The sequence below is a fragment of the Buteo buteo genome, chromosome Z (assembly GCF_964188355.1).
Source record: "Buteo buteo chromosome Z, bButBut1.hap1.1, whole genome shotgun sequence".
Lineage (NCBI taxonomy): Eukaryota > Metazoa > Chordata > Aves > Accipitriformes > Accipitridae > Buteo > Buteo buteo.
In genome coordinates this window covers 81,757,279-81,777,244 of record NC_134204.1, presented here as the reverse complement: position 1 = coordinate 81,777,244, position 19,966 = coordinate 81,757,279, and the positions used below count along the sequence as shown (strand labels likewise).

The following is a 19,966-nucleotide window of genomic DNA, read 5'->3' as shown; positions in this document are numbered from 1 at the left end:
TATTTTGGGGTTTTTTAATTTGGGGTTTTTTTTGTGGTGTTTTTTTTTTTAATATAGCTACCTAATATTGACAACCTGAGGTCCAGCATTGCAAAACACAAAGCATAAACGCTCCTATGCTGAAGGGAAGAAAAACTAACGTAGAGTCTCTGGACAGTTTTAAAAGTGGCAATATGCCCCATTACTTTCCTAGCTGGCAGCATTCTCCAAGTGACAGACAATCTGGCCACCGACACTAGCCAGCTCCTTATTACAGCACTAATCTTATGTAATGGGAGTGAGCTCACCGCCCTACAAAGCACTAATTATCAGCAGCATTTTCCAAGGGATATGAATAACTCCCCTTGTGAGACGGAGGCCCAAGGCACAACCCCAAGTAGCTATATGCGCTTAATCCATAACATGAATAGCTCCAAAGGACTCCTTTACCGCTGTGCCTGCTCACAAGGGTCCTTAACAGTGAAAGGCCAGCAATCCAAATACAATGGAGAAGCTGCCAAAAGCAACACCAGATTTTTTCTATTTGGATGGGTGTGCTTTACAGCTGTAAAAGTTACTATTCACAGAACTAAGTGAATTATTTAAATTCAATTTCCCTAAGATATTTTCAAATGTCACATTGTGTTCACTCTTCCTTTGATCAAGCCAATTATTAAATGTCTCCACTGATAATGTAAGTTCTGTTATTTTGTAGTTTGTATTACATCAAGTTTTAAGTATACAAAGATCCAAGTAGGCATGGACAAATTCCTCTGTTCACATAGTTATGCGAGTATCTGGGCCTTGCTTTCTTCTCCTGTATCACTGTGATTTTCCCAAATAAATTTTTTTTTATTATTGCTTAGAGGTTTTTATGATAATTGTAGGATGAAGATTGCCCATGATTCATCCTTAGAGAGTTGTTCATTATCACAGAAATGCTGTGAGAAAAGTCTACAGAAAAGTGCAGGAAAAAATTTGATTCTGTAATTTTTTAAATGTAAACACAGTCTTACATATAGCCATCTTCATTCCCATGTAGAATGTAAATCAGAGGAAAACTAATGCTTTCCCATACCAAATGCCAACAGAACAGCCCTATAACTACACTGCAATAGAAGAAAAGCAGAGCTAATGAAACATGCTCTTTAAAATACTATATTATTTTCTTCTGCCTCTTCCATCTGTCAATGTAATCATACTTGAAATGTCTTGAGCAGAAATTGGCTTTATTTTAAGGAAGTAATGAATAATGAAGCTTTAAAAATGTTGGGGTGCTGTGAGTTCTCTGAACACACTTCAGTACCTGCTCTCACTACCTTCACCTTTGAAACAAATTATCTGAAGTTAGGGACGAGGCAGATATGCCAAAGTTTGCAGCTTACAAATTCCCTTCCTACTGGCCCATGCTATCTCAGATGTTGCTGGTATTCCAAGTCCATGGTTGTGGCAGTGGCCCCTAATCTCCAACTCTCACTGAACTTGCACCACAAGTGAGGATCTAGGTTACCTGAAAGTGCATTCACTTTTTATGCTGTACTAACACAGCTGCAATCAACTCTTTTCCCTTGATATAAAAAGGGAATGGTTGCTGCTGGCAAAGTGTTCTTCATGTGGCCCATCAGGTCCAGAACACCAATCCAGCTCTCCCAACCACTGGAAACACTGAAAAATTCTTTCTTTCAAAAACAGAAAAAAGAAAAGAGAACAGAGAGACAGAGCAGCAACACATTGTAGATGAGAAAAGATAGCTTCCTGCCATACAGATACAGTACATAAAATCAGAACAAATCAGATTCATATGGATGGTCGGCAATGGATTCCACAGTTTAGTATAATTATAGCTTATCTTGTTCTGCTTGTTGAACAAGGTAGCCTAAGCTTAGCCAAGGAGCTTTGAAGACATACTCTAACGTTAGCCAATAAGGTCCCAATTTGTTTTTTAAAGAAATTGCAAAAAAGACAAATGTAAGCAAATTGTCCTGCACAATAAAATACAATATAATGAAATATCAGTTACCTAGAAAGTAATTTCTTTATGGAAAAGTAGCACATGGACCGACAATTAAACTTTAGGGCATGAGAGGTATGACCCAACTACTTCAATCATGTTATTTTGCACTTTTCAAGCTCAGTATGTGTTTGGGATGTAGTAGGTACAGCATGCTGAAAAGGCATCTTTTTACTGGGAGATGATGTGACTTTACCTACACAACCCAATCCATTGCATAAGATTATGACATTTTGCCTGAAAGGCAGGAAACTGCTGAGCAGTTTTAAATTAAAAACCACTTCACAGTTAAGAAATAAACCTGCCAAAATCCCCTAAAAACACGCAGATAACTATGCATCAAACACTTCAGTGAGGTAGATCAAAAAGCCTCCTCAAGTTTTCTTTGCAAGAACAGAGCCTATAGTACTATGATTTAGGAATGTGCCCATTTCTATTTTGTTAGGATAATTTTACTTGTCTTAAAAGCTCTTGTTATGGAAAACAGGTAGACTCAAGACAGATATGGACAAATGTCATGTGGACCAAAAAGTTTTAAGTATTATTCCTTGCTTTCTCACTGAATCAGATTGTACTTGCTTTGCTATTCAAGACATCAACATTTTCCTTGAGGAACTCTGAGAATCAGAGCATGTATTTACAAGATCACACTTCATTTATTCCCATACTTGCTTACTGGCATTATTTTTGCAAGTTAAACAGAAATTCCAGTTGATACCTGAAAAACATGCACAGGAATAGAGGGGCTTTTTTGACTGCTGCTGTTTTTGATGAATTGCTAACAGCCAGTATTTTCTATAGGGGTTAAAAAAAGAATGGCAAGATATCAAAAGTGGCTGACTATACTTACTTCACTACTAGGCCCCTAAATAATTGCCCCTGTTTTCAGTAGGGCTGTGGGCCTGTCAAGGGTATTCTAGGTTCAGTGTAGGTTCACTTTTTAAAAATCTTGGTTACATTGTCCCACACACCTTAAAAAACAAACCAACCTCCCATCCCAGTGAAGAGTCATGAACTGATCTCACCTGGACACTGCACAGAAAACTGAATGGCCCTTGCTTATTTGATCGGCAAAACTATGATCCACTGATTGATGAGGAAAGGAAAATTTCCACAACCTCATCTGAGAATTTAAGCTTTCTCACATTACTAGGCCAATGACAAAGGTGAGTTTATCACCCTCATCTCACATGAGAGACAAGAAGTGTGCTCAAAAAAAGCCCCCCCTGTATTTTGGTAGCCAATGGAAGTCAGAGAGCACAAGATTTATATGGCAGTGCTGCATATGGCTATGATGTCCACAAAAAATAGCTAAGGGTAGGCATGTGTATTTAATAGTTCACTGTAGTTAGAAACAAAGTGCAGTGCACTTGGAAGTATGTTTGTTGGTTTTCACTAAGGAACTCATGTACATGCTTTGTCCAGCTATCATTTTTAATGGTGACTGGCTTAGCTTCAGCTTAAAAAATCTGGAAAAACACAATTTGGCATGAGCTGAAAATGTCAAAAAATGGCTGATTTCCTTCCATTGAACTCAATGGTTGAAATACCTTTTAGATGCAAAGAAAAAAAAAGGTATTTGATCCTTTTTCCAGAAATTGCTAATAAAATACATGCCAACACCTGGCAAAAGAGTTCCTTTCAACATACTGAGTATTTAAGTTGTGGGTTTCCTTATGTCCATGGAAAATGAGTACCAAAGTAATCCAAACTTATTCCATAATCTCCCATGGTAGAGCCTGTGGTTCAGTGATTCCCAATTCTAGGGGCTTTTTTTTTATTCAGAAAGAAAACTCATGTGAAAGAGAAATCACTAAAGTATATCACAGCTCTTTCATCGGGGCAGTACTGGGTCAACTGCAGCACTGCACCAACAATTCCATACACAATATGTCTTGCTGTTGCTGTTCATTTGCTTTTTCTTTTAAGTCTACCAAGCATCAGAATTTCTTTTTTTTAATCCAAAACCTAATAAAATCATGTAAGCATGTTTTTCAAATTAAACCAAGCTGTTATTGGCAGAAAATTCAAACAAGTATCAAAATAAAGATGAATGTATGTCAATTGCAGATGCACAGTCTATCTAAGAGCTGGAGTGACTTTTCTGATAGTATATCCAAGAAAACTCTTATATCAGAGGAATCCACACCAGATTTGAGAAATTGTTCTTTATGCCAGAAGTGTTGAATAGAACTGTAGATAGATAATATTGTCTTGGAGAAAGCATGGAGCTGGGCAACAAAGCTAGAAACAGCTGAATTACAGATGCACCCCGATACGTAAAACACAAGAAGGCTATTTGTATTTTGGCTATATGCAAGAGCTAGCTCTAATCTCAGAATTCAAGTTAGAACCTGAGTGTTGATGTAATAATGCTGATTTTTATGATCATAAATTATATTAATGCATTTAACACTATCATGACTACTGTTCACCTGCAAATATATAAATGACATAATTTTTGGACCTAGTGTTCAAATTCGTTGGAATTTTAAGACAATCATCAGGGAAATACATTTGATTCATGTATTTAATTATGTTATTGTTCCTATTAATTACTAGAAAAGTCATAAATCACTGCAACCAGAAGAGTGGTTAGAAAGTAAGAAAAATAAGTTAAAAACTAGGGAAAAGGAGCAAATGAGGAAGCTGCTCAGAACCATGGTATCCAGAAACCATATGGAATAAGTTATGAGGGAAACCTATTGAAGCAATGAACATAAATGATTTCAAGAGACACCTAAATTGTTTCTGAAGGAAGAGACAGAGGGAAGTTGTTAAAAAGAAAAGAAAAATAAAGTGGAAAAAAGATCAATCAAAAGATAAATCTGTTGGACAGATGGTCTTATTCTGTTCCTAGGATATCTTTGTTTCTTAAAATTGAAAATTAAAGTAAAAATGTAATACCACATTTGCCCAGTAGCCTGAAATAAAAAAGAGAATCTCAGCCCCAATTTTAATTTCCTGGAATTCATCATTCAGTGACATACCAAACTTGTCTTTGGAATATATGAGTGTATATCTTGTTTTACACTTCCTAGTGTAAGATGGGCTGCCCCTTCAGTCACTACATTTATGCCCAAATTTATGTCACCTAACTTTAGATCCCTTAGTAAAGTGTAAGATCCTTGACCAGCCACTGCAGACAGCCTGGACCACCCATGAGCTCCAAACAAAACTGAAACACCCTCAGAGGGTGCCTGTTACTGAGGTGTAAGAAGCCACATCAGGAGACAGAGAATGAACTCACCCAGAATGAGTAAAGTTCAAGGCCATGGCACATCTTGTGCGCCCAAAAATACATGAGGATAGGCAAGAGAAAATGATGAAATGAAACCCTTCTGCTTACATTCTGCAAGACTTTGTGGCCCCAAGCACAAACGGGTGGATTGGTACCACTGCAGATACACTGAGCAATCAGTCAGGCAACAAAAAGTTTCATTATCTTTTTCTTACTCCCTGTGCTGTCACCTGCCACACATGGTAGTTTCCCCAAGAAATGGCTGATTTACAAGTCATTTTAGAGGATTTTAAACCTCTGGTTATTTAATGAAATGGTAATAAATGAAACCTGCTTTGCCCCAGGTGTCTTTCTACATAAGTTGTAGCCACACGGTATGCAGCAATGATCATTGCATGCATGTGTGAGCATGTGCATACGTGTGTCCAGATGCTTTCTGCTTTAAGAATTCACAACTGGAAAGGAAAATAATAAGCATAACCAGTTTGGGGTTTTTTAATGTAATGTTCTTCAATAGGTGTTAAACAGCAATAAATCACCTGTCCCTTCTACAAAAGAGACTGTTTTAAATTGGAAAGAGCTCAATCATTTCCTGTATCCATCAGCTCTTTGATTTAGGTTAGTTAAACGTAGGTAGAGAGTGTTCTCCCTCTCCTTCTGCTGATTTTCCTTCTTGTTTTAAGGCAATAGAGGTATCAACAGCATCTTAAAATTTTATGGACAGATTATTGGTTACAGGCCTCCTGAACCACCTAAGGATGGCTGCTTCTCTATCCTAGCTGTAGAGCTGCCATACAGACTAGAAACAATCTCCAGCAACACTTGCGAGGTTCCTTTGTGCACTCTCACAGATCCAGTGAACACAAGAGCTTGAATGCCATATTCTCACCCCAAAAATGCATTCTGCTTCATATACAGAAGGGAGAGGAGAATTGCCACATGTGTGCTTGTGTAAGACCAGAAGAGAACAAACAGCTCCTGCAGAGACCCTTAAATTACAGTCTTAGACTTTTTGAGTTTTTCTGTTTGGAAGCTTTGAGAGCTCCCACATATACAATAAAAAGAACTAAGAATAAGATTTTAGAACTACACCACAAAATAGTAGTTATCCCAAAACAAGAGTTTGCTGGCTGTTTGCATGGGTGCATATTTAGTGACTACATTTTTTCATGAAGCTTTCCTCATTGCTGGTGGGAATTTGATAAGCCACCACAAAAAGAAATGTATGAGTGATTTCATTTCAAAGGCATCTTACCAGTGGGCTACCATCAGTCCAGCGGAAATCACGCTCAAACATCTTGTCATTGAGGCCAATCCACTGGTAGTCATGCCCAATACCTAAGGAACCAGACAGATATTTTTATTAACCTTCCCATAAATGGAAGAGATTTCACCAAAGAAAATAAAAAGAATTTGCACAGAATGAATCAGACATCCTGTTCTTAAGATTCTTCTACTCATTATGCAAACAACTATTTACAGGCTGTTTTTCAGCTTTTCGGTTTTAATTTGGGATGTCTATAAATACGCAGATTCTCATCTACAGTTTTAAACAATCATGTCTCTTCCCTCCTGATGGTGTCTCCCAAAGAAAACAGATTAGTTTCCTACCTGAGAGAATATGATGGGGAGGAAAAAAAGCAAAAAAGATTAAAATAATAAAAGCATGTATTTTAATCTCTGTTTTTAAAGTTTTGATTAGGCTGTGACCAATGTTGTCTAAATTGGGTAACACAACATACAGGAACTATTTCTTTATGCCTACCTAACATAATATATGGTGGCTTGGTCATTGATGTCAGGTGCACAAAAAATCTAACACCTCCAGAAAAAGATGTTTCATCAATTTCCAATGCCAAAAAAACAGTTCCCATTCTCCTCCTCAAAAACAAAGTATTTGCTATGTAACAAATAATAATGTAATAGTTATAGGGAACTTGCATTCACTGCAAAAATAAACATGAAGAACACAAAGTGTGCCTTTTAAACATTCTAAAAGTATATTTTAAGATGGAGATGTAAAAGCTGAGTCATCAGGAGGATATTTCACTACCTTTGAACCCACAGCGCCCACTCTTGCTTAGAGGAATCCTAACAGTACATACGGTTCACAAAGATCTGCTCCTCATGAGACAAGATGCTTGTCAAGTGTGCTCCCTGGAGACGGCATTCCCTTTCAGCTGTGTCCCATGTACGCCGATGGGCAAAGTATTTGTAGCACTGTCCTTGGAACTTGTGCCAGCCATAATCACAGGTCTCCGTGTCTGTGACAAATAAATAAATCACATCTCTGTCAATGGGCATGAAACACAGGCATGTTTCATGCAAGCAGATAGATTTTCTTCAGGGCAGAAGTTCAAGAAGGTACCCACCTGTTAAGCAGTACAAATGCAAACAATCAACACTCATCCTTGAGACCTCATTACATTTTCAGGTACTTCTGTTTACTCAGTACAAGCTGCAAAAATATTACTTATGTAAGGTGTATAATTGCAACTGGCAACTTTGTGAGCTTCCACTGGTCAAATTGTACTGTATTTGGACAATCTCAGGAGGACATCTTCAGTCCATAACTCTTGATGAATGAAATGTCTGGATGTTGGACTGCAGTTAGACTAAATTTCATCTCAGTTTTCTGAGTCTGTATGTGGGGATGGGAATTTTTACTTGCAAGAGCAAATAGTTCTTTGAGTGACTGTACTGAATTACTTTGGTTTGGAGGAAACAAATAACTGAAAATAATACGAAGGAAAGTGCTTTTGATTGTTCAGTTCACAGATGCAAAGCTGAAGTATTATCTTTCTGAACTTACCCCTCCAAATCCTCCTCTAAAACCCACCTTCCTTGACAAAGTCTAACTTAATAAACTTTAGGCATTAATTTCTAAGGAAGGCTGTAAAACTGAAATACAAAATAATGAAATGCACATTGTCTGTGCTTGTATGAGGGATGGTACTGATAAGAATGCATAATAGACAGAAGTTTACACCAGCCAGTATATCCTTCCATCTAAAGAGAAATAAATAAACACAAGCCCTGGAACAGTAACAATCCATGGACTTGACATTAATTATTTTGTCAAGGTTAGGCAGCTGTAAACAGAACAGATGGCAAGAACCAACAAAGTTCCCCTTCCAAGTTTGCTTCTGCATCAACACTGCAGGAATTAATCACAGACGTAAATCAGTATTAATAAGATTGGATTAACAAATATGATGCCTGAATGTGTCTGAGCTGTGCTTGATGATTGGAAGAACTTGCCACTGAGAAGAGTTTTAGGAAGGAATGGGAGAAACAATAGGGAAAACTCCGACTGTTTTGAGTTATGGCAGATGAAATGGCATCATAAAGGACACTTCAGCACAAAATTACAGCTTGTTCTGACTACAGCCAGTTCCAGCTATCTAAGTACATAATGGCTCACCCTGAAAGAGCTCAGTTGCAGGATGTTGAAGAACTGAAACACAAAGTTTGGCCTTCCCCACCCCACCCACCAAACAGAAATTTGCCACTTCCCACCAAGTTTTACCAACCCCTAAACAAATCTGTGCCTGAAAGCAACTGTCTGGCATTTCCGGAGGTATAGATATGTTCTGGGTATGAAATTGGATTTATATTCAGTGAGCCAATATAGTCAACAGTCAATAACATGCTTTGGCCAAAGGGGATCTTTCTGCATTAGTACAGAAAAAGCCAGATATTACAGTATATGCCAACGACATACAACTGCAAATTCTTTAACTATATTTCTTAGGTTTGAACAGCTACCACCTGAAAGAAAATTGTGGAATAATTTTTTCACAACAGAAGGTTGTTTCTTAATTCATAGCAGGAAAAGGCCATTCACATCCTGAAGCACCAAAATGTCTATTTTTTAAAAAAAGTATTTAAATCTTCCAAGATAAAAACTAGAGTTTACACGTACATAAATGGATTTAAAAGTGCAAACATATCACTTCGGAGGTTTATCAGAATTTCTCTGACAATTCCTGGCAACACTGATAACAGAGCAGTCATTGTCTTAGGAGTCTGGTATCAAAATAGTTTTCGAAAAGTCATCACCACAGACATAAATCTACCAAACACAAAGGCTTACACTGATTACTTCTCTTCTATTTTTAACAAGTTAAGCTGTAGAAAACTGCTTGTGCCTTGCGTAATCCCAGCTATGAAAATGGAATGTAATCTATACTACCAACTTGTTAGTTTTTATCTTTTCCCTCTTTGTATTCTGTATGAGGACCAGGCTGCAGATACAGCTTTAATCTCTGGCATCTAGGCCATTTTAAAGTTTAGTCTGCCTTTGGCTTTCTAGAACATTTGTTTAACCACACAATGCTGACTAACAGTGCTATGTCCTTTGTGAAGGCACTTAAGATTTTATTATTCATCTTGTTCAGGTACACCCTTGTCCCACAGGAAAGTCAGATAATAACAAGCAGCATTGCATGCTGAGAAAATCGTGGCCAGAGAGTATTTCCAGGCTATTCTAATCAAGCCTTTTCTGGCTTCTGCTAGGGAAGAAGTGCGTGATTTAGGAGAAGATCTGCTGAAAGGCACATGGAGGAGGCAAAGATGCTTGAAAACACAAAACCTAGAAGACTGGGTTCAAAGAATGAGCAATAATGGCCTGAGCATGAATCATAAATAACAAAATTTCTTCTCGTAAGGTAGAGGGTGCGGAACGGTGACATAGGTACTCTTAGTTGAAATGCCTGCACTGCTGTGCACATAAAACTCCCTCTTATCCAAAATGGCATGTTTTTTTTCCAAAAGGGAAAAGTTGAATAACTTCTGCACCTGTTTGCAGCCCAAATCTACAAAGACAGAAAAAGACAGGGATGATGGCTATAAAATACATATGATTTTTAGAATGGGAAAGAGAAGATTTGGGGTTTGGTTTGGGTTTTGGGGGTTTTTTTTTGAGAGGAGAAGTTAATGAGAAAAGGGGAGAAAGGAATGTGGAAAGGGAGAGTCAGGAGGCTAGAGGATGAAAAATGCAAACCACGCAAGTAAAAATGTGGGGACTGTTTTGTGTCTGCAGTGTTTTGTCCTGAGTGTGTGTATCTTACTACATTAAAAAAGCTGAAAGGGTGACACAAAGGTAAGGCCTCCATATAGGTATAAGTTATTAATGCCTTTACTGAACCAGTAAAATCTAATTGCAGGTGGCTGTACATTTTCTGACCCCTATCACCTGTGAGCAAAGTAGGTGCAAGCACTTACTCAATACAATACTCCATGTTCATTGTATACTTACCCAGGGAGGTAATCACAGCTTTCTGTAACCTTATTCCAGAACATGATGGAAAGACTGAAACACTGCTTGCCATATTTATGGTGTTTTAAAAGTTGTCTGACTAAAGATTTATGACAATTTACAGGCCTTTTCAGTGATGTGTGCAAGGAGTTACTTACACAGCTTCTGTTCTCTGTAACTGCAATTGTATATGTATAACAACATCTCTAAACTCTGCATTTAAAAAAAAAGTTCCCTGTAGGTTTAATACATAGATAGCTACCGCTTTTTCAACAGCTGCAATAAGCTGTTGACAATAGGTGCCTTGTCTTTAAAGAAATTCCATAAGAGGCTTAAAGAAAATAAAGAAACACAGGTACTGGAACATAATGAGAGTTTTACTCAGCTGTGAATTTTATCTGTTACTGTCTGCCTTCAGCTAATGAACAGAAGTCTGAGGCCCATTAGCCCACACATCTTGAGGAGAAACCATTTCTCTGGTAAACATTCAAAATAATCTCTTCTCAGCTGAAAGAAATCAGTTAGAGACCATCTGTTTTCAGAAAGTATCTTTGCACTGAGCCCTTCTCAAATACTTCCATCCCAAGCTTCCAAGCCCTGGGAACAAAGTGAATCAGATGAGACCAGGGTAGTCACAGACATTTAAACAATGAACTTGGGTTATAAAAAAACATTGTTCCTGATATGATCATTAAAAACCCCAGTTGTTTTATTTTCAGAACCTGGAAGGCAACAGCTGGTTTTATTATCCCAAGGAGGCACATCCCGTAACAAACAGATATATGCCATTTTGGCACACAGGTCCATGCATGCAGCTGCATTTGGTAAACAGGCTAGCCTAGGTGCTCCTGCAGAGATCCTGCAGTGGAGAAACCCAAACCTTAAGTTTAAAACACAAACACAATTCCTTGAAAGCAGGTAGACATCAGTTAGAATAGCAAAAGGAGAAAAAGAAAAGGAAGCAGAAAATTTAAATAGGTGCTCGTCCAGTCCTCATAAAGAACACTTATTCTTGAAATTGAGGTTCAAATTGCAAGTCTCTACCATTTTGTTGTTTCCCATGTAACTATTCATGAAGGAAGGTACTCCTCACGACAAACACAGATGGCCAGATAATGCAACAACAGACTTTCATACACCCCACTGGTCCCTGGGGACTATTCTCTACAGTTGGTTCCACCAGCCCAGTGTGAAACAGGGTGTCAAACAACCCTCCTCTCCTCTTTCCTCAAACATGGAGCTTGCAAAGCAACACTTCAGGCAACAAATCGGGAAGATCTGAGCTCTGGGCTCATTTATCTGGACACCGAGAGTACTCAAGGGCTTTTCACAGGGGGATGTCAATGGAAAGACTGATGGCTCCCCCAGGGTAAGACTCGCATGAAGATCTACTGTAGCCTGCAGTCACCCTGTGAAAAAGTGTTTTTGGCATATTTCTGCATTTTCAGAAGTGATGTTCAAAGGTCACCAAGTGGCATGCAGAATATGCACCTGTACTTTGAAAAGATACATGTTGTGGGCAAAAGAGAGTATTATCTAACAGAGTACTGCACTCACATTTAATCTAGTCTGAACCAGAAGCGATGCTGGCTTACTGAGCCACCAATCTAGTTTAAAAAGGAAACACCCTCAGCTGCTCTATTTCTAACATCAGACAACTTTAGCTCTCTTCAGGAAGAAGTTCCTGGGCTCAGATTGTCTGCTGAACTGTTTCCACCTGGCAAGAAAAACGGCTGTCAGGGAGCCAATTACAGCTCACTGAGTCTCAGGATTGATTTCCCTCACCCTAGGTTAGATCACCCTGAAGGCTCCTCTAACTTCTACCACCTGCCGGAGCTGCCTGATGTGCAGCTGCACTGTCCTCTGGTCACATCCCCTCCTAATGCTGAGACAGGCATAATACATCAGCCAAAGATCCTTTAGTCTAGAAAAGTCTCACGGGGGCATTTGGGGGAAATTCTGAGCTCTGAGTTTTTTCTGTACCAGTGTCATGGGACAAGGACATGGTGGAGTTGTCTCCTACTTTGAGCTTCTTTTCCAGAGGCAATGTACACTCACTGCTTCCATTCCCTTCCACAGCACTTTGAATACTCAGCACCATGCCTAAGAAAGGCCTTCAGCCTGACTTTTTTCAAAGCTTTCTAACATGAATAGTATATATTGGAGGGGAAAAAAAAAAAAGAGTAATGAAATATAATCTCGGTGTGCTCAACTCCACCTTTCCTGTGGTACCGAGGTACACATTCTGTCGTTCTGGCTGGTCTTTAAACCTAGTGAGGTCAGGACTGGTGCCTTGAAATAAAGCCTGCTTGCCAGACAAGTGTGTCTGAATTGCCAACACAGTTTTATTTTGTCTGGTGGAGTGGAAATTTGGCACTAAATGCTTTTCCCAAGTCCCAAACCACTGCAGGACTTTAAGTGGAGGAAATTTAAATTCCAAAGCTGAGTGAGCAGGGCTCTGGTTCTGATTGACAAACTAGGAAATGTTCCCATTAACCACCTAAAATGTGCTCTCAGGTTGGTCATAAAAAGCAGCTCAAAGCTACCACGGTACTCAGAGCCACTCGCTACTATAGATTTGCTGCAATGAAGGGGAGGAGGAAGGGAGTGAGAAGATTTATTTCTTTTGTTGTGAAAACACTGTCAACTTGTAATTTTGGAGAACAGATTCAGAAAGACCTTTCAAATTGCAGAGTTAGCCAGACTACAGAAAAAGTTAAACAGTGAAAAGTGCTGGAGCTGGTCAGTTTTGAGAGTTTTCAGCTCTGACAAACAAATCTCTATAGGTTGAGCTAGAAGAGTTTGCAAACTGCCTTTCACTGAAGATGAGAAACAAACAGGAAAATAACACAGTATTAATTAAACAAATCCAAAGGCCTAGTTCATTCACCTGTGGCCAAAACCGTTCAGCTGAAGAAAAAGAGAAAAATATTTTCATAAGCTTTAGAAAGTACACCTTAAAACACCACTTATTTTTCCCATGGAAATGCCTTCATGAATTTTACTGACAAAACAGATTTTGCTACCCTATTCCTCCTCCTACATGCACATACTGAGTAAGCATCTTGCACTGTCAGTATTTCTTGTAAATACAGTGGGATTTCTTGCAGGCAATGTTCTAACAATTACAGAGACCTGGATGTTTAATCTGATTTCAGTTGTCCAGTTTAGAAAGCCTTTTACGACTTCTTTGTAATTGTGATCCTGCACCTACTATTCCTAAAATAATCACAGAACAAATCAGTTTGAAAATTCTGGGATGAAGTTGTGAAGGCTACGGTGCCCAGTGGATGGGTAATCTGGCATGTTCAGTAGATTATTATTACTTTCCAGCAATACTTGGAAGTTACTGGTTCTGATATGTCTCTCATACTGTATATAATTTTTTAGGACAGAAGGTTGGTCAGAGAGTAACTCTGTTCCTACTCATTATCCCATAAGCATCACTACAGTAACAAGAGAAACTCAGTATGTGTCTTCCCCATCATTTGCAAGCCAATATAAGCAGGCTGTGCTTGCCTTGGAACCACCTGAAAACTATACAGCTGTTGTTATTTTGACACAGAAACTGCCCAATATATCAGTTTATATTTGGTACAGCAGTAATGTGACTTCTAGTCAGGTTAGCATGTGGGTAGAGTTTGTTTTCATCCATCTGCAAAAGATGGTGCAGATTTAACAAACAAAAAGTCCTGAGCCACAAATTATGGGAGTCTAACACACTCAAAAATTATAACCTCTCCTCATCGCTGATGACTTCCCACAGATTTTGACAGTTTCTTCCATCCTCTCAATTTTAGGAGGCTTTGCCTAGTTGCTCCAGAAGGGTCTTGAAATGGAAACAGATGACCTCAATCACCCTAGATTAAAGAACACACCTTACCTTGTTCACAGAGAGCACCTACATAGCTTGGCAGACACAAGCAAGTAAAGGTATTGAGGCCATCTATACACGTGGCTCCATTCCGGCATGGGTTAGACTGGCATTCATCGATATCTACAACATACAGATAAAAGTGTTTTTAAAATCCACCCACCTCCTAGAAGGGAAATGTTCTTCAGCTTTAGTCATACTTATTACTAGGACCAGTTCAATCCAGAAGAATGAAGTATTGCAAAAGATCCAAATGACCAGTTTATTTGCATGATAACTGATCTCACTACACACAACCTTCCTTTCTCTTCATCCAGACGCCAAGAAGCAGTTTCCTCAGGAAATGTGACATTACTGACCCACAATTTTATATCCTGCACTCTAACTCCTGAGTTAATTTCTAAAATCTAGACCTTCAATTCCTCATTTTGTAGCTGAGAAAGAAGTGATACTGTGCAGTGTGTAGTATTTTCCTGTACTGGCAGAAAATTTGACTTAAGTATGTGACCATGGTACAAAAAATTCTCGTCAAGTATTGGAGACCTCAAATATCTTCATGAATCTCAAATATTGGAAATCTTATCATATACCATCAAACAGACTGCTAATTTCAGTCTGCAAAGCAGCATGCCCTGGCATCTTATTGGTTTGCATTTCTCATTTCATCCTTGTCTAATCTTATCAAGGTAAGGACAAAGCATCATAAAGACAATCTCACTAAATGACCAGTCAGATAGTAACATTCATAGTCATGCACAAGTTTACTGCTAAGCCTATGTCTGTAGAGTAAACAAATAACAGTTCTCTCCTCTGCTCCTCTGGCTGCTAAAATACCTTGTCTTTGCCTTTTAAATTGGAGCACTAGTTCATTTAATACAATTATTTTGTGCATTTATTTGCACAGGTTATAAGCTATTATGTCTCTTTATAAAGATCATATGGTGTTTTCTAATGAGTGCTGTTCCTCTGAAACAATCACAGCATAAACTTCAATGCAGAGTTTGCAAACATCTTAGTCCAAAGTGAACTGCTGGTAGTGATTGACAATTAAAGTATAAGAGAGAAGTTAAACACATCTACAAACCAACAAGCAGTTGTGCAATCCTAGGAATAATTGCTGCATCACCTGAAAGGTTTTTTAAAGATACTTTTATTTAAATAATTATTTCTGTTCAAATTTTATGCTAGGTCCTATTTGTTTCAGTCATTTGGAAAGCTCTCAAATCAATGTTTTATGCCTCATATACAGACTATCCCTGAATCCAGGGCTAAAAACGCTGAGGTTTACTTTCTTAAGCACCACAGAACATACTTCTATACGGTGACTGGCCGTGGAGTGTCGCACTCCAATTTGTTAATAAGCCACTAAGAGTTTTAGGGGGCAAGAAGTGGCCAGATTATTCTTTTATAATCTAAAAAAAAAAGAGAAAACCATTATCTCTGACCTCTGGTTTGCAACCAGGGCATGCCATATTCCCTGACAAAGAAGAAGATTTAAGATGCAACATCTAAAACTTGATATCTACCAGCAGCAACCCACTAGGGAACTAGCAAACTCATCAACATGAGCTAGGAAAGCAGAGAAAAACACTGGCTAATTATTTTTTTAATCATACACTGTCTTGCTGAACACAAATGAAACCATAGTAATCCTGACAATTGTGCTGCACTGATATCAACCTTTGGGTAGGGTTGGTTTTTTTCTCCCAAGCTATATATGATGAGTTCTTTATACTAGGTTCAAAGGGGGTAAGGGATAAAACTAGGTGCACCAGAGATGAGCCTGGGGGCAGCATGTAGATGTTAGGGGTGGATTTGATAACCCAGCTCAAATGCATCTATGCCAACACACACAGCATGGGCAATAAACAGGAGGAGCTGGAAGCCATCGTGCAGCGGGATAGATAAGACTTAGTCGCCATCACGGAAACATGGTGGGATGACTCCCATGACTGGACTGCTGCAATGGATGGCTACAAGCTCTTCAGAAGGGATAGGCAAGGTAGAAGAGGTGCTGGGGTGGCTCTCTATCTTAGGGAATGTTTTGACTGTACAGAGCTACACGATTCTGATGACAAGGTGGAGTGCTTATGGGTGAGGATGAGAGGGAAAGCCAATAAGACAGATATTGTGCTGGGAGTCTGTTATAGACCACCCAACCAGGTTGAAGAGACGGATGAATCATTCTACAAGCAGCTGGCAGTAGTCTCAGAATCGTGTGCCCTTGTCCTTGTGGGGGACTTTAACTTTCCAGACATCTGCTGGAAATACAACACAGCAGTGACTAAACAATCCAGGACGTTCCTGGAAAAAAAGAAAAAAAAAAAGAAAAAAAAAAGAAAAAAGAGGAAATGGCCTGAAGTTGAGGCAAGGGAGATTTAGGTTAGATATTAGGAAAAAATTTTTTACTGAGAGGGTTGTCAAACATTGGAATGGGCTGCCCAGGGAAGTGGTTGAGTCACCAACCCTGGAGATATTTAAGAAGCGAGTGGACAGGGTACTTCAGGACCTGGTTTAGTGGGCATGGTTAATGGTTGGACTCGATGATCTTGAAGGTCTTTTCCAACCTAAATGATTCTATGATTCTATGAGTTGAACTCATTTTAGTAACATTGCATGAGTTTTTTTCTTTCAGGTTTGACAGGCAACTGTGTAATAGGCAAATCCATGTTTTTTATCAGGGAATGAAAGTTACAAATTTTCAAAAGCCTAAACCAGCTCTACACTAAACAGCCAAACTACCACTTCTATCATACTTTGGCTTGCTGATGGAAGGAAAAGCTAGTTATTCTGAACTGTACTGGTGAGTCTCTTGAAGCTCCCAGTCATAGCAGGTAAACACAAATGTCACAGGCAGCTGAGGACCAAGAGGTCCTCAGCTAGAAGAGTTACCAAAATACTAACTTATACCAAAGATGTATACAATTATGATCATGTGTACAATTTTCTTGAAAAAATATCAAGCTGGCATTCAGTGCTCAGCTTCCCAGTCACATTTGGGATTAGTTTATCTTACCACTCTTTCAAATAATTACACAAAGCTTTTAAGAACTATCCCAAATATTAATATTTATTTGGTTTTAGCTGATGTATTTATGAATTTAATGTTATGAATTCTAGGTCATATAGTTCATTTACAATTGTCTTAATGTTTGTGTACATACACATCTATGCACTTTATTGGGAGAGACAAAAGGGGTAAGGGGACCTCCTTCATTTTATGGTTCTCTTCTTAAGTAAGGCGTCATTGTAGAATTTTTCAAGTGTCTATGCATTCTTCAACTTCAAAACACACCACTTTTGCAGATCTTACGTATGAAAACTTTATACTAGACTTAATCAGCATCTAGATGGCATCAGCTTACCTAATTCACACTGCTCACCGTTGAAACCTGGCAAACATGTACAGATGTAAAATGAACCACGTGGATAACAGGTACCACCATTAAGGCAGGGATTGCTTTTGCATGGATCTTGGCCTGTTAAACAAGTAGAAAAAAAAAATTGACACTGTAGTTTAAAGGAACTGGTGTCTTTTTGATTTTTTGGAAGAAGAAATCTTTCTTCATTTCTGCATGGCTGTTGCAGGCTTTACTGTAGTTACAGAAACTCTACTAACATAATAGACTACTGAGAATAAGACGGTTTTGTAAAATAGTAAAGCTTATTTTCAGGCATCACTATTTTCAACTTTAACAACAACATGGCATTTACTATGAACCAGTATAAATAATTTTTGGAATTATATTTTTTCATAGCAATTTGTACTATATTTGGCAGTCATGATATTCTATTGAGGATTTAGTTTGCATGACATGACAATTAATTATAGCTGAAAACAGTTAAGCATATGCAAAATGAATGGAAAATGTTTTGGTTTTTTTTTTCAACAGTGTTAGTTTATGTAGAATGATTGGGTACACAGAACATACTGGCTGGCTGCTGTTGTTTGACTGTTTTACATTTGATCAACCAATGCCCACAGTCTTATTTCTTTGAAAGGATGTTTTCAAACATGCATATTTCCTACCTGTGTTTCTTAAAAACAAGAATACAAATATAAGTACTGAATATATTCGTAACTGAACTAAACATTAAGATAAAAGCTTACCTGCTGTGAAATCCTCAGTTGTTATGGGAGTTATCATTTAAACAGCTTTTCCTTGCAGAGCTTTATGCCTTCTAGAGATGTTTATTTCAACTGAGTTTAGATACCTAGGTATCTGCATTTGATTTAATGCCTAGGAGCAATCACTCACACAAGTACACACTAGATAACCATTTCTAAGTATTAGCTTCTCAGAGTTAGAGGAAAATCATGAAGACAGTCCTTCTGGGATACAAGAAGAAAGCCCTGGCTTTGAGAACTTACAAAATGGGTAAAAGAGTTCTGTAACCTAGGTTAATTCAGAGACACGAGGAAAGTTTAGATTTTTGGTTATATTTTTCCAAAACATCTGACTATGGTTTATGAATTAAAAGATAAGTAACATCTATTTTACCCTTGCAAGTTAGACATTCAAAGAAGTCTTCCTAAAGCACCAAGTTCCCTATCTAGTCACTGGAAAACAAAAGGTTCAGTTGAAAGCCTCCAGAAGAAAATCCCGTCTAGGTAAGATGGGATTGTAATTAATTGGGCAAGATCTTGCTTTGGAGGTTTTGAAAATAATCTGATCATATCCACAAAATAGGGTGCATGTTTTAGGACTGCTTCACTGAAAGTTGCAAATGTAGGGCTATGTTAAGAACCTAATGATGTTTATTATGCGTTTACTGTCTGTCCTCCTACGGACTAGGTATTTTCCCAGTAAACATTTTCAAATTGACACCTATCTGGATTATTTGAGGAAAAATAATAGAAAACCATACAAAATTAAGCCAGTTCAATTCTTTCCTCAGCTATATCTAGATAAAATATGAATGGAAGTGATGCTACTTGTACTGACCCTACCTGCATCATCTGTGTATTTGGTGAAATGGTGCCTAATAACCATTATGTAAAACAAAATACTGTGGCAAATGATGTCTAACAAAAAGATCTGTAATTTATGAGACAGACACTGTATCAACCAGTTAAAGCTACAGACAGGCTGAAAACATGAAGTCTCAGTTTTCTTTTGTCTGGAAAGCCATCTTGTAGCTTAAGAGAAGTTAATTTTTATAGAAAATTAGTATCCTAAAATACACACTGGATCTGCTAAGTCAACTGCAAAATGTTATAAAACAACCCTATCTATAAACCAATTGTATAAGTACTATCATCATGCCAACACAAGAAAAGCTATCAGACAAAATTATCTGTTGGAAATTGGAAAATTAAGTAATTACAGCTGAATTCACTACTACAATCAATGTTACCTTCCTGTCTTTTAGAACTGGCTGGTCACCTCAAGTCTGATCCAGAGCTCCATGATGCACTCAGGAAAAGTCACTGAACTTGAGTTTTGGTACCCCCATTCTCCTTCACTTTGTAGAGGTTACAATCATGCTGACTTCAAAGCTTGAGGCTCATGAGTTCTGTTGTTACTTCATTCGGTGCTCTGATTGTCATACCTCTTATCAGAGTTAAGACACACATTTACAAGTACCATAACAAACATA

General features: G+C 38.2%; 1 protein-coding gene across 3 annotated transcripts in view; it reads right to left on the bottom strand.

Moving 5' to 3' along the window:
• Positions 1-19,966, bottom strand: part of VCAN (versican) — a 113,759-nt gene that overhangs the window by 13,085 nt on the left and 80,708 nt on the right. For all 3 annotated transcript variants that reach the window (XM_075021363.1, XM_075021365.1, XM_075021364.1), the window contains exons 9-12: positions 17,731-17,844; positions 14,375-14,488; positions 7,337-7,495; positions 6,487-6,569 (exon numbers count right to left, since the gene is read on the bottom strand). In XM_075021363.1, the coding sequence (XP_074877464.1) occupies positions 6,487-6,569; positions 7,337-7,495; positions 14,375-14,488; positions 17,731-17,844 (470 nt within the window). The remainder of the gene's footprint in view (positions 1-6,486; positions 6,570-7,336; positions 7,496-14,374; positions 14,489-17,730; positions 17,845-19,966) is intronic.